The sequence below is a fragment of the Girardinichthys multiradiatus genome, chromosome 7 (assembly GCF_021462225.1).
Source record: "Girardinichthys multiradiatus isolate DD_20200921_A chromosome 7, DD_fGirMul_XY1, whole genome shotgun sequence".
Classification (NCBI taxonomy): domain Eukaryota; kingdom Metazoa; phylum Chordata; class Actinopteri; order Cyprinodontiformes; family Goodeidae; genus Girardinichthys; species Girardinichthys multiradiatus.
In genome coordinates this window covers 29,123,248-29,136,740 of record NC_061800.1, presented here as the reverse complement: position 1 = coordinate 29,136,740, position 13,493 = coordinate 29,123,248, and the positions used below count along the sequence as shown (strand labels likewise).

The 13,493-nt window shown below is 41.6% G+C and overlaps 1 protein-coding gene across 4 annotated transcripts in view; it reads left to right on the top strand.

Annotated features, from left to right (window-relative positions):
• tanc1b (tetratricopeptide repeat, ankyrin repeat and coiled-coil containing 1b) overlaps positions 1-11,312 on the top strand; it is a 136,675-nt gene extending 125,363 nt beyond the window's left edge. For 2 of the 4 annotated variants that reach the window (XM_047370296.1, XM_047370298.1), the window contains 9 exons: positions 2,599-2,732; positions 2,932-3,055; positions 3,140-3,315; positions 3,990-4,122; positions 4,749-4,778; positions 4,888-4,979; positions 5,413-5,559; positions 7,280-7,380; positions 7,461-11,312. In XM_047370296.1, coding sequence (XP_047226252.1) covers positions 2,599-2,732; positions 2,932-3,055; positions 3,140-3,315; positions 3,990-4,122; positions 4,749-4,778; positions 4,888-4,979; positions 5,413-5,559; positions 7,280-7,380; positions 7,461-8,991 — 2,468 coding nt within the window. In that variant the 3' untranslated portion in view covers positions 8,992-11,312. The remainder of the gene's footprint in view (positions 1-2,598; positions 2,733-2,931; positions 3,056-3,139; positions 3,316-3,989; positions 4,123-4,748; positions 4,779-4,887; positions 4,980-5,412; positions 5,560-7,279; positions 7,381-7,460) is intronic. The other 2 variants (XM_047370299.1, XM_047370297.1) reach the window with 1 other exon arrangement.
• The last annotated feature ends 2,181 nt before the right edge of the window (positions 11,313-13,493 follow it).

Genomic DNA, 13,493 nt, shown 5'->3' with positions numbered 1-13,493 from the left:
CTCTAAGGTTTACTTAAAGAAGTACTTCAAACATTTATTCTGTGAAATACGATTACTGTGCTCACAGAGTTCACACTTTGATAACTTCATTTTTTTTCCATTCCGGTGAGTGTACTGCTAAATGGGTCCAGTATGTATAGTATGCCAGCTTGTTTAGAAGCTTGTGTTTCCTGTTATTTACCATCTGCTATGTGATATGCTTTTATTTTCCATTCATCAGTGTTTGTGTTGATCTGTTTACTGTCATTGAGCCTTTTCTAATTGACATTTTCAACATTATTCATAAACGGCATAAATGAGAAAAACTCAACTCTCCGTTTATCACTGACATTTTTTTGTAAAAAAGTTCTACTTTTTACTTAAGAATTTATCTACAAACCTTTGCTAGAATGTCAAGACATGAGCTCTGTTATGGGGGGGGTGACCAAAACTGGAAAAAAATGTGCCCTTTTTTCGTTGAAGATTGGGAATTTAAAAAACCTCAGGTATTATGCAATGGAATGTTGTTGAGATTACTCTTATTACTTACATAAATATAATCATTTTTGGCCTTAATATTTGAAAATAGCTGAATGAGATGTGCATAAACAGCCATCAGTCAACAGCTGCTCTCGTGCCTGCTTTTTGTAAACTAGCGTGCACCTTCCCGAGTGTTGCTAATGTCGCTCCCTGGAGCCCGGGCTAAGTTTAGCTGTTTTGGAGTCATTGTTCCCATATGTGAACTCTGTGAGGAAATCCACGTTTTTAACAGATGGCGGGTGGGGTTGTTTTTGGCTGGGATGACTGTTCATCCAGATGGATGATGTCAGTTAGATATGGAGGCTCTGTGGCACCTTTCGTCTCTGAGGTGAATGTGAGAACAGAGCTGCTCCCATTCCTCTGGTGGAGCTCGCTCTGTTTGGAGAACCAGCGTTTATTTAGGACCGCTCCATCTGTTCTCTGTAAGCATCCAACATTATAACTGTGGCTTCTCTCTATAGCAATATACTTCTTGAGCTGTTGGGTTTTCATCCGAATGATTTGAAGAGGACCTAAAATGCAAGCAGGAATGTGTTTGTCGAACAGAGCTGGTTGAGTTTGTCCGCTTATGTTTGTCTGCTGATGCATGAAATGACTGAGTCCTCGTCTCTGTCTATGAAGTCTGGGGAACACGAGGCAGGAATTTAATGAGTTTTATTAAGCACAAACCTTATCTGATTTTAACTCAATTAGCACTGAACATTAGCTGCATGTCTTTAGTTTGTAAAGGATGGGAGTTACTTCTTATGGCCAAACTTTTCTAAGCACTCTGTAGTACCTCAAGGCACTGGTTTCTAGCAGTATAAATTAGCTTGTAAAACTATTCATACGGTTTGTACCTTTTCATATTTTGTCAGGCTACAACCACAAATGTCCTTGATGTGATATAACAACAGATACTAGCTCACTTTACTAAAGTGGAAGGAAAACATGGTTGACACAGGTTTTCAGAATTTGTTATAACTAGAAATCTTTTGGGATTTGTCTCTGGTACTTTTGCACATCTAAAACTGAGTTGTTTTTTTTTATTTTCATTGCATTCTACTTTAAACATACTTTCATCTAAACACTCCCATTGTAGCTCTGGCTGTGTGCTCAGTCATCCAGCTCAAAGGTTAACCTCTGTCTGAGTCACAAGTCTCTTGCTGCTTCTAACTGATTTTTACCTGTACTGTCCTGAATTTAGCTTCACATTAGATGTTGATCCTTTTTCGCATCATAACCTCTATTTTCCCATCAACTCAGGCCAGCTTCTATTTCCCTGCATAAGAAAACCACACCCACAGCATGGTTCTTCCACTACTATGTTTGACGATGGGGATGATGTGTTCTTATGATGTGCATTTAATCCAGAAAGTTCAATTATGGTCTTGTGTGGCCAGAACACATTCTTCCACAGTTTGCTTTTTTCCACCTAAGATATACACCTCTGCAGCATCTCCAGAGTAACCTTCGGCTGCTTAGCTGGTTCTCTACTAAATGCTTTCCTTGTCAAGCCAGTCAGTTTAGCCTTAAGACTATATCTCGGCACGTTTGCAGTTGTGCCATACTGTTTCCACTTTAAAATGTTTGATGGAACAGTGCTGTGTGAGGTGTTCGAAGCTTTTCTTCAGTTCTCTAAAACATTCTCTCTGACCCGTCTGCTGTGTTCCTTGGTCTTCATGATGCTGATTGTTAACTAATGTTCTCTAAGGAACCTCTGAGGCTTTTACAGAAAAGTTGGATTTATACTCTGGTGTATAAATACACTTAGATTAAACAAAGATACATCCTAGTTATCAGTGAGGGGACATCTGTAGGCAGTTGGATGCATTGGATTGTATTTAGGGGCACCAAAGTAATACCAATGCGTCATACTTTTCAGATTTTCGAAGTAAAACAGTCATGCTCTGCTTTGTGTAGTCTATCACATAAAATCCCTATAAAATACATTGATTTTTCTGGTTGTAACATGAAACATGAAAAAAATGTGGAAATTCTCAGGCGGTATGAATACTTCTGCAAGGTACTGCATCCAACTTATCTTTGTTTTTCTAAGTTCTGAGAATCTTTGTGTGTCTTCTTCTCTTTGCAATTCAGCACTGACAGCTGCCGCAGGCCGTGGGAAGATGGAGGTGTGCAGCTTCCTGCTGGAGCAGGGGGCGGTGGTGCAGCAGGTGAACCGACGGGGGGTGTCTCCCCTGTTCTGTGCTGTCAGACAGGGACACTGGCAGGTAAGATCTGCTGAGCATCTTGTTTATTCCTGATAAACTCTGTTTCCATCCGCAGTAACCTGCCACCGCTCTGATGCATCAAGGCACCACAGCAGTTACATTCTGGTCTAACAGATTTTGAATGCAGTCAGTGTCCCAGTTATTAAACCTGTTCAATAGCTGCTGGGACTTGCATTTTTTTGTTGTTGTGATTTTTCAGATTGCAGAGCTGCTCTTGCAACATGGTGCTGACATCAACGTCAGTGACAAGCAGGGAAGAACGCTGCTCATGGTGGCTGCTTGCGAGGGTCACCTGAGTACTGTCGAGTTTCTGCTGTCTAAAGGTGAATTACTCTTCACCATCACGAAGACCAATGTCAGTTAGCGGAGTGCAGTAAATAACCTGCTTGGTAATGTTTGCCTTAAAGGTGCTTCTTTAACTTCAATGGACAAGGAGGGACTGATGCCTCTGAGTTGGGCGTGTTTGAAAGGACATAAGAATGTGGTGCAGTTTTTGGTGGAGAAAGGTGCGGTCATCGACCACACGGACAAAAACGGACGGACGCCGCTGGACCTCGCTGCCTTCTATGGAGATGCTGAGATCGTAAGTAAAACCAGTGTTTCCACAGACACAACGAACATCAGCCAGTGATGTTCACATGGTCCGCACACAGTCTTGGAAAGTCTGGAAAAGAATGGAATTGAAGTATTTTCCAGGTTTGAAAAAAAGGTGTGGGAAAATATGTAGAGATATTCAGACTTTGTTCTCTGCATTGTCCACATGAGAAATGTCTGAATTTCTAAAACATAGCGTGCTTCAATCAGTGCGCTTTTATGCTGGTTGTTGCTAAGAAGAATCACAGAAGCCATGATTTCAGCTTTTGTTTTTTTCACCATCTACCCTAAAGGTCCTGTATCATTTTAGGCAAAACTGCCTGTGATTTAATTATCTATTTATTTTTATTACCGTTTGAAAAATGATCTGTATGAACACTTAAACACGTCTAAAGTCTTCCTGGGTGGACATTTCTAATCCTTTCATTCACCCATCTTTCCATCCAATGGTAAAACCATCCATCCATCCATCTTCACACTTTCTGTATTTTACAGCTTGACTATTTCTAAATTCAAAGCAAATTTTCTTTGTATTCCTTATTGGACCTAAAGTTAACAGTAACATCCTACAACATCTGTATGAAAAATCATGAAGTCTTGAAAAGAAAAAAAGTGAGGCAACCCTGTGCTATTGAACACTGTGGTGTGTGTGTCCTCCTCTAGGTCCAGTATTTGGTGGAAAGAGGAGCAGTGATAGAGCATGTGGACCACAGTGGGATGAGACCTCTGGACCGGGCCATCGGGTGCAGGAACACTTCAGTGGTGGTGACTCTGTTGAAGAAAGGGGCCAAGCTGGGTAGGAACTCTTCTCTTATAAACATGCCCCCATGTTAAAACTGGAGGAAATTTAGACCCTTTTTCTGACATTTTTCACTCATATTTAACTGTACATGTAGTTTTCCTTGGCTTGCTGAGTTGTCTCATGTTTTGGTAAACACAGAAAAACCCTAGTCTCCAGTTTGTTTGTGTTGCTCAGTATCTCATGATTCTAAGAATAATCCCAGACAAATTTAGTGGAATGTTGTGGGAAAAACTGCTCCAATCCCTGCTTGTCTCACAAAATCTTCATTTCGTTTGTGTGTGTGTTTTTGTGTTGGGTCCCTTTCTTCCTCGTGCTGCTTCACTAACCCTAAGAATGACTTATCACCCGAATGACTTTCGTAAAGCTATCTGGAGCCCATCGCTTAAGTGTGGTGCCCTTCGCCGTCTTGGAACAAAACTGATAATGGGCCAAACATTTAAATTTGCTCCTCGTGCATTTGCAGCTGCAAACACAAAACCCATTTCAGGCTGAGTGACACATAATTGCATATTGTCTCGCTGCAGTTAGGAACACATTTTTCCCTCGCTGCAAATGACGACTCTCGCTTGTCTTACCTCTCCCTCTCCCAACTCTTTCCTAACTGCCTTCAATAAACTAAGGCTACAGAACGTCTCCTTACGATCGATCAGGTACAATCTTTAGGTAACTTTACCTTGTACCAATTTCAAGAGAATACGCTGATGTTTGGTTTGCCACCAAAAAAAAAAAAACTTCACAGGATTCTTTGTGTTTCCACAGGGAATGCTGCCTGGGCCATGGCTACTTCCAAACCTGATATCCTCATCATTCTTCTGCAGAAGCTGATGGAGGAGGGAAACCTGCTATACAAGGTGGAAGGCTGTCTATAGAGTGCCGTTTTCATGAAATCTTCCATATTACTCATGGAAAAGAGAGACATTTCATTTACAGGGTTAGCTGATAATGTCAGATTGGTTGTCTGAAGAGAGACCTGAACACAAGATCAATTCAATGATTATCTTTCTATGGTTTAGTTAAATATAGAAAGTGAACACTGAAAGAGCCATGATTGATGTTTGACATTTAACTGTGAGGCTTGTAGCAAAAGCTGCTTGTCAGATTTAACCTATTCGCCTTGTGTTCGAGCTTCCCTTTGTTTTGATTAGAGTGAAGGAAGTTAGAAAACAGACACTGAGGGGAACACCTACTAAAATCCTCCCTCTGTCCCACATTTTCTAATTGTTTGTTCTGCTTCTGTTCTGTTTTTCCCCATCACTGCACGTCTGACCTCGGTGTGTCCTCTAGAAAGGGAAGATGAAAGAGGCAGCCCAGAGGTACCAGTACGCCCTCAGGAAGTTTCCTCGGGAAGGCTTTGGTGATGACCTGAAGGCTTTTAAAGACCTGAGGGTCTCTCTCTATCTCAATCTCTCCCGATGTCGCAGAAAAACTAATGTAAGTTTCTCTTCATTCTCCAACCAGTGTTGTAGTTTTACCAAGGTCCTTCAATAAAACTAAAAAACATCTTACTTGCAAGATTTCTGCTAATGGAATAATGTTGTTAATAATCTGCCGATTGTAGGAAAACATGTATGAGCACAGAGGACTAAAATGCCTAAAATCTTTGGTAAATATTTCAGTCTGGCCTAAAAGAAAATATTGGGAGACCTTCAATGGTCTTCGCATTGTCTTATTTCTCCTAATTATTTCTGCAGAAAGACTTTTCTACAGACATAATCCAACAGAAAATACATTTGTTTCTAACAGTTGCTAATGTTATTACATACTGTGAGGCAACAGGCTGTATGAGCCTAACAGCTCTGATGAAGTTGTCTCCTGTGAGTTTCTACTGTATACTTTAACATGTGTTTGTGCTAAGGACAAGTTGCTGGGATTTTCTAGTCAATAAAATCAGTGTTATGTATATGCAGAGCACTACAGCTTTAAGAACACTCGACATTTAATCAGTAATACATATTCCATATTAGTATTGGGATTGTGTCGCAGTATGCTTCTCCAACATGAACTCTTTTATGCAGAGAATGTTTAGTCTCCTTTTTTTTTAATGAGAAATTGATCATTCGCCTTGTAAACAAATTCAGTGCAGTTCCAGGAGATGCACCAATTAAACTTTAGTGGCTGATTGGTAATAAACAAAGCTTTGACCTTGACCTGCTGATACTGATCTTAGCCTTCCTGGTGTGTTATTATACATTTATAATGAGTTATATGAGGGGAAGAGATGCGGTCATATCCCTGCATGTGAGACAGTAGTTGCTGTAAAACAGGGCTTTACTGGTATTTTTAAGAACAGACGAAAATTATTTAAGTTGAAATTTTGATTTGTCTTGAGGATCTTATATTAGCGATTAGCGCAGAGTACCAATATTTCTAAATAGAGCATTGTTCCATGAAAGAGGTTGAAAGCTCAAAAAGGATGAAACCAAACAACTTTGCTGTACTCTGTTCAGCCTTCCCACTGAAAGTCTCTCACTCGCCATCTTGCAACCTAAATGAGCCGCAGACATGTCGTAGAAGCTGCAGTTTCCTTTGCCTTGAGCATTTCAGAGCTTCCTCCGACTTTGTTGCTGAGTAACTCAAAGAAAAACAGAGTTCACACTGAAGAGTGGTGTTTTTTTTAGCCCAACCTGGTAGCACTCTTGGATGATGCATTCACTGACCAGAAAGAGGGTTTTTGAGTTTCTGAACAACCGGTCAACAATCAAAGTTCTCCTGGTGCATTGCTTTGATCTTATATTTTAATGACTGTTTCAGCTGCTCTCTGCAATACAACTAGGGATACCTAAAGAAAGTGGGCAGAGCAGGTTAAAATGACAGACGAACCAAAAGTGGCAGCAGCCTATACAATCCCTCTATCACTGTGAATGGTATAGTAAAGGGTGAGAAACACTTGAATCGGTATAAGAGAGCTGATGCTGCTGAGTGTGTGCCTGAAATGAAGTCACAAGAAGTACATGAACAACAGAGATCAGAGGTGGTTTCATCGGTGTATTTTTGCACACAATTCACGACCGCTTTGATTGGAACTCTGACATCTCTAATATTATTGAGCATTTTATACAAAGCAGATGGAGCTTTGGACCTTAAAATAAATAAAGCTAAGGGTGTTTCTAATTTTACGTTTTCATTGTAAAATCCTATTTTGTTTTTGTAGGATTTTGGGATGGCTGAGGAATTTGCAACAAAAGCGCTGGAGCTGAAACCCAAATCCTACGAGGCCTACTACGCTCGAGCCAGAGCTAAAAGAAGCAGCAGGTAAACTATTCAACACTTTCACCATCTGTAACTGATCGTTCTTGTTCTGTACCCCGTAACACTGCCCCTTCTATTCACAGACAGTTCACTGCAGCCCTGGCTGACCTGCACGAAGCAGCCAAGCTGTGTCCCAATAACAGAGAGATCCGTCGTCTCCTGGCTCGAGTTGAAGAGGAGTGCAAACAGATGCAAAGAGCTCAGGCTAAAGGAGGCTTCGCTGGAGCTGCTGCTGCCACTTGCAGCCAGGCATCAGGAGGCCATGAATCTGATCCAGAGCAGGATGAAAGCCAGATCGACCCCTCAGAGCACAGACCAGCAAGGAGCTTGGAAGCCCAAAGAGACATTTTAGAGGAGGAGGAGGAGGAGGAAGAGGATGAGGATGAGGACGAGGAGGAGCCAGTGGCCTTGAAGCGTGACAGGACAGGTGAAGCATGCTGGTCCCAGAACAGTTTCTCCTTCAACAGAGAATCTGCACCTGTTAACAACTTTGTAACTCCCACTTCACCTCCGGGCCCCAACAGACATCCTCCCCATCGATACCCTCGAGAGCACCGGGAAGCTTTGGCCCAGCAGGCTCTGGTCCTGCAGCCCACCAAGCAGGCTCAGATAGTAAAGACGAATCAGCACATGAGTTCCATGCAAGCTGTAGGGGGCCGTTCTGCTGGGGCCAAATCTCAGTATGCGCCCTCCAGCCCTTTGCCCAGCCGACACATGTCCAGCAAACTGAAACCAGGCCCAGGTATTGACATAAGCCCCCTGCCCTCTCCAGCTGATGAGCCAGTGTATGAAAACCGCATAGTGCTGGGGACTGCTTCGTCCTCTATGGGTCAGAGTTTTGATGGCGAGAATCTGCCTTCTTCCCAGGCTCCTTACTTATCCTGCAGCTCCTCTAAAGCTCTGGGACCAGAGAGGCTATCTGCCCACTCTGCTTCTTCTCTGGAGGGACTAGCCTGCTCTGGTCCTGGACCCCTGGCGAACCACAATCCTGCTGCAACGGGACCTCAGGAAAGAAGCATCAGCAGCATGCATGTGTCCAGCTCCACCAGCAGCCTGGCGTCCAGCAGCAGCTTGTCGGACAGCGGCAAACTGGGACCTGACGTCCGCAGCAAAATCTCAGACAAAAAGCACAGCCAGCAGGGCGGCGCTGCAGCAGAATATAAACCCAGACCTTTCATGGGCATAACTGACAAAACGGCCCGATTTCAGCAGCAGCAGCAGTGCCATCCTAGCCTCCAGTCTGTTGGTCGCAGCTGGTTTAACCACTCCTCTGATGGTTTGATGTGCCACAACGTATCAACAATAGGTATGCCGGCAGTCGATTGTGAGCTGTCTTATGGCAAATCGGTGAACACTTACCAGGAGCAGCACAAAGCTCTGCTCCCTCAGGGTGGTGCTGCAATGAGTGGCCTACACAATGGCATGCATGCCAAGGAATTAGCAGAGAAGTTCTGCCAAGCGGCCAACTGCTACAAAGAATCCAAGCCGGTGCTGGCCATGCCACACACTTTCATGGACAGTAAGCCCAAGCAGCCCGGCCTAGGCCGAGATAATCCTGCCATTCACGTAGCTTCAATGAAACCAAAGCGATCCTTTATAGAGTCGAATGTATAGAGATGTTTCGTCTCTCTTTACCGTCCACAATAAACACAAGCAAAAATCCAACATGAGAGGGACAAATGTTTTTGAAATCAGCTCCAGAGTCCAGTATCACCCAAGCTTTTAAGGAGTACTGTCTGCTGGCCACTTGTGAATACAAACAGGCAGCTCCGAGTTTTATTCCTCCTAGTCTGCAGCTTCTGTTACACGACAGCTTGTCCGCCGTCATTCAGCCAAGCTGGAAACGTTGCACTGAAGGAGGCCTGCGGATATGTCGTACAATCCTGATCAACGCAGCGAGGACAGTGAGCACTTTACACACAGTTAGGCCGAGCAAGTGCTTCAACAACACATATATTTACAACAATGTTATTACTGAACAGTTTTAAATGAAAATAAGGTTTGAACTGTGTTCATCACAACTATGGTGCTGAGAGGCGAGTTTCAAGAAGTTTCTGATCTATTCACCTTTTACACACTTTGTACATAAAAAATTAAGCTAACTTCATTACCAAGAGGAAAAATTCTTTCTAGACTTCCTATCAGGTCTGTCCAGCTTCACGTTTCTTTGAGTCTAGCTTTAACATTTTAAACTGGTCATAATAAAGCAAGGCACACATTAAAATTTTGAGTATCGCAGCTCATCCTGTCAAATAAATCTGACTCCTTTGACCTACAGGAAATTGTGGACTTCATTTTTTCACTTTTCAGTACTTTGGTTTTTGCATTTCAGCATCCTAAAAAGAAAAAAAAACACAGGAACCATTTTAAAAACAGGATGTTCAGATGTAATGGGATAAATCAGCACAACCAATGCAGTCCTATGGTTTGATTGAGAGTTTTCATCTTTTAGTTCTGAAAAAAAAAATATCTAACAAAAGCACAGCCTCTGAATTCTTCAGACGGTATTGTCGAAATAATTTCCGTTTTGGTTTTACAGTATTTTCTGTCATTATCAGTTTGAACTGTTAAAGCTTATACCTCAGTGTAATGTTAAGTGCCCCTTTGCTGCAACAAATGTTTCAAAACAAAAAAAAACTGTCAAATATTTATTTTAGTTTAGTGGTTTGTCCTTTAATAACTTCAATTATGGTGTAAATTTTTTTTTAAGTATAGAAGACATTTTTTTTATCTTTTGTTTGAGAGACAGGGGGACTTTTTACTTATGATTCAAAAACCTTGAACATTATCGTTTTCACAAATAAAAATAAAAAATCAGCACAATCAATCAACGCCACTCAGGATCCAATAAACAACCCAGGTTCCTGCAGCAGAAACCCACTTTCAGCCATTTCTTTAACTTTACCTGCAGAGGACTTTAAATCACAGACTCCTTTCATTTTAATGTGGAGAGGGAGTGAATCATTCCATCAACATGATTTTAAACAATTTGTTGGACAACTGTTGTCAAGGATTTCTGTAAAGTTTAACCAATGTAAAATAATCAAGTTCTGGTTCTAAAACACCAGGTTACAGTTCTGATCAGTTCGCGCTCAGCGGGTTTAGGGTAAGTTAGTTCTAGGGGATAAAGGTTTAGGGTAGTGTCATCGAAAAAACACTGTTAGTCTGAATATTTTAACAGATTCTTGGACCTTTTTTAACCTATTCCTAAAACCTCTGAATGCGTGTTCAGTTTAGCAGAGCCTGGTAGGCAGGAAAAGGCTACTGTATCCGCTACAAATCAGCAATATTAACCACAGTACACTGTGTGGTAAAAGTGATGCGGTCTGAGTACTTCTAGAAATGTCTGTAAGAACAACTAAGGGATGGGCATTCCTGTGACCTACGAAGGATGTTATCGATCCTCATGATGTGTATATTATATAAATACGTACTGTTTCTTCTTTTCAGTGAAGGTCTACGTTAAGTGTATTGACAAGTTCAGACTTGTGTATTTTGAGTTTTAGGCACAATGTTGTTGAATTGGTGTTAAATATAAATTTGTACATTGCATAAGCCACCATTAACACTGAATCCTTCCTGTATCTGCTCGTTGTTGCTGTCTAGTTAATTTATTTACATTGCCAATGGCTTGGTTTAATTGTAAAAGCAATATATTTTATATAGTTATTTTTGCACAGCTGCGAAAGCATTTTATGATTCTCAGTAATGAAAATTCAATACATGCTACAGTTGCAGTTTATATTAGAGTAAGAGAGAAATATCTATAAAACAGAAGTGGTTTGGGGGCTCAGCGCAAACGGCTTTATTTTATGCTGTATGTTAAATGCAGTTATGTTTTCAGTATTGTGAGCTTTTTTAGCTGTGATCACATACTGTACTGAATATTACTGCCACCATGGGAGAGTGAAATAAAGACCCACTGAGGAAAAATACACCCGTCTGCTGGGTTTTTGTCTTAAATACATGTAAATTATAATCACTGTGTTTACAACTATTTAAACTGCTGAAGGTAATGAAACAGATTATCAAAAGAACATTTATCCAAACAGCACCATCTTTGGCAACAAATGGGAACTGCAGGTTGACCACAATCTGTCTTTTATCAGTTGGGGGTTCCTACACAGTCTGGAAAAGTAAGGAAGTACAGGTCCTTCTCAAAATATTAGCATATTGTGATAAAGTTCATTATTTTCCATAATGTCATGATGAAAATTTAACATTCATATATTTTAAATTCATTGCACACTAACTGAAATATTTCAGGTCTTTTATTGTCTTAATACGGATGATTTTGGCATACAGCTCATGAAAACCCAAAATTTCTATCTCACAAAATTAGCATATCATTAAAAGGGTCTCTAAACGAGCTATGAACCTAATCATCTGAATCAACGAGTTAACTCTAAACACCTGCAAAATATTCCTGAGGCCTTTAAAACTCCCAGCCTGGTTCATCACTCAAAACCCCAATCATGGGTAAGACTGCCGACCTGACTGCTGTCCAGAAGGCCACTATTGACACCCTCAAGCAAGAGGGTAAGACACAGAAAGAAATTTCTGAACGAATAGGCTGTTCCCAGAGTGCTGTATCAAGGCACCTCAGTGGGAAGTCTGTGGGAAGGAAAAAGTGTGGCAGAAAACGCTGCACAACGAGAAGAGGTGACCGGACCCTGAGGAAGATTGTGGAGAAGGGCCGATTCCAGACCTCGGGGGACCTGCGGAAGCAGTGGACTGAGTCTGGAGTAGAAACATCCAGAGCCACCGTGCACAGGCGTGTGCAGGAAATGGGCTACAGGTGCCGCATTCCCCAGGTCAAGCCACTTTTGAACCAGAAACAGCGGCAGAAGCGCCTGACCTGGGCTACAGAGAAGGAGCACTGGACTGTTGCTCAGTGGTCCAAAGTACTTTTTTCAGATGAAAGCAAATTCTGCATGTCATTCGGAAATCAAGGTGCCAGAGTCTGGAGGAAGACTGGGGAGAAGGAAATGCCAAAATGCCAGAAGTCCAGTGTCAAGTACCCACAGTCATTGATGGTCTGGGGTGCCGTGTCAGCTGCTGGTGTTGGTCCACTGTGTTTTATCAAGGGCAGGGTCAATGCAGCTAGCTATCAGGAGATTTTGGAGCACTTCATGCTTCCATCTGCTGAAAAGCTTTATGGAGATGAAGATTTCATTTTTCAGCATGACCTGGCACCTGCTCACAGTGCCAAAACCACTGGTAAATGGTTTACTGACCATGGTATCACTGTGCTCAATTGGCCTGCCAACTCTCCTGACCTGAACCCCATAGAGAATCTGTGGGATATTGTGAAGAGAACGTTGAGAGACTCAAGACCCAACACTCTGGATGAGCTAAAGGCCGCTATCGAAGCATCCTGGGCCTCCATAAGACCTCAGCAGTGCCACAGGCTGATTGCCTCCATGCCACGCCGCATTGAAGCAGTCATTTCTGCAAAAGGATTCCCGACCAAGTATTGAGTGCATAACTGTACATGATTATTTGAAGGTTGACGTTTTTTGTATTAAAAACACTTTTCTTTTATTGGTCGGATGAAATATGCTAATTTTGTGAGATAGGAATTTTGGGTTTTCATGAGCTGTATGCCAAAATCATCCGTATTAAGACAATAAAAGACCTGAAATATTTCAGTTAGTGTGCAATGAATCTAAAATATATGAATGTTAAATTTTCATCATTACATTATGGAAAATAATGAACTTTATCACAATATGCTAATATTTTGAGAAGGACCTGTATTTTCTAGGTCAGACCAAGTATGAAAAAGGAAACTAGAATATGGGGAGATTCTTTACATACCTGAATTTCTCAAAATAATTAACCACATGTTTTAATACAAACATACAGCCATTGATTTATTCTCATACAGTCCACATTTGGATGAGTCACTGACAGATGAATTTTATGTGACTTTTTCTGCTGCTCCATATATCCTTGAATTTGTTGTACGACAACCACACTGAGCAGTTAGAGTTCATCTCTGCAGTTTACATGGCCAGACTGTACCACCATAAGTAGACCAATCTGGCAACCACGGCTTCTCGTCTTAAGATTTTAACGTTACATTTGTGAGATATTTACTTTTGTGAGTTGTG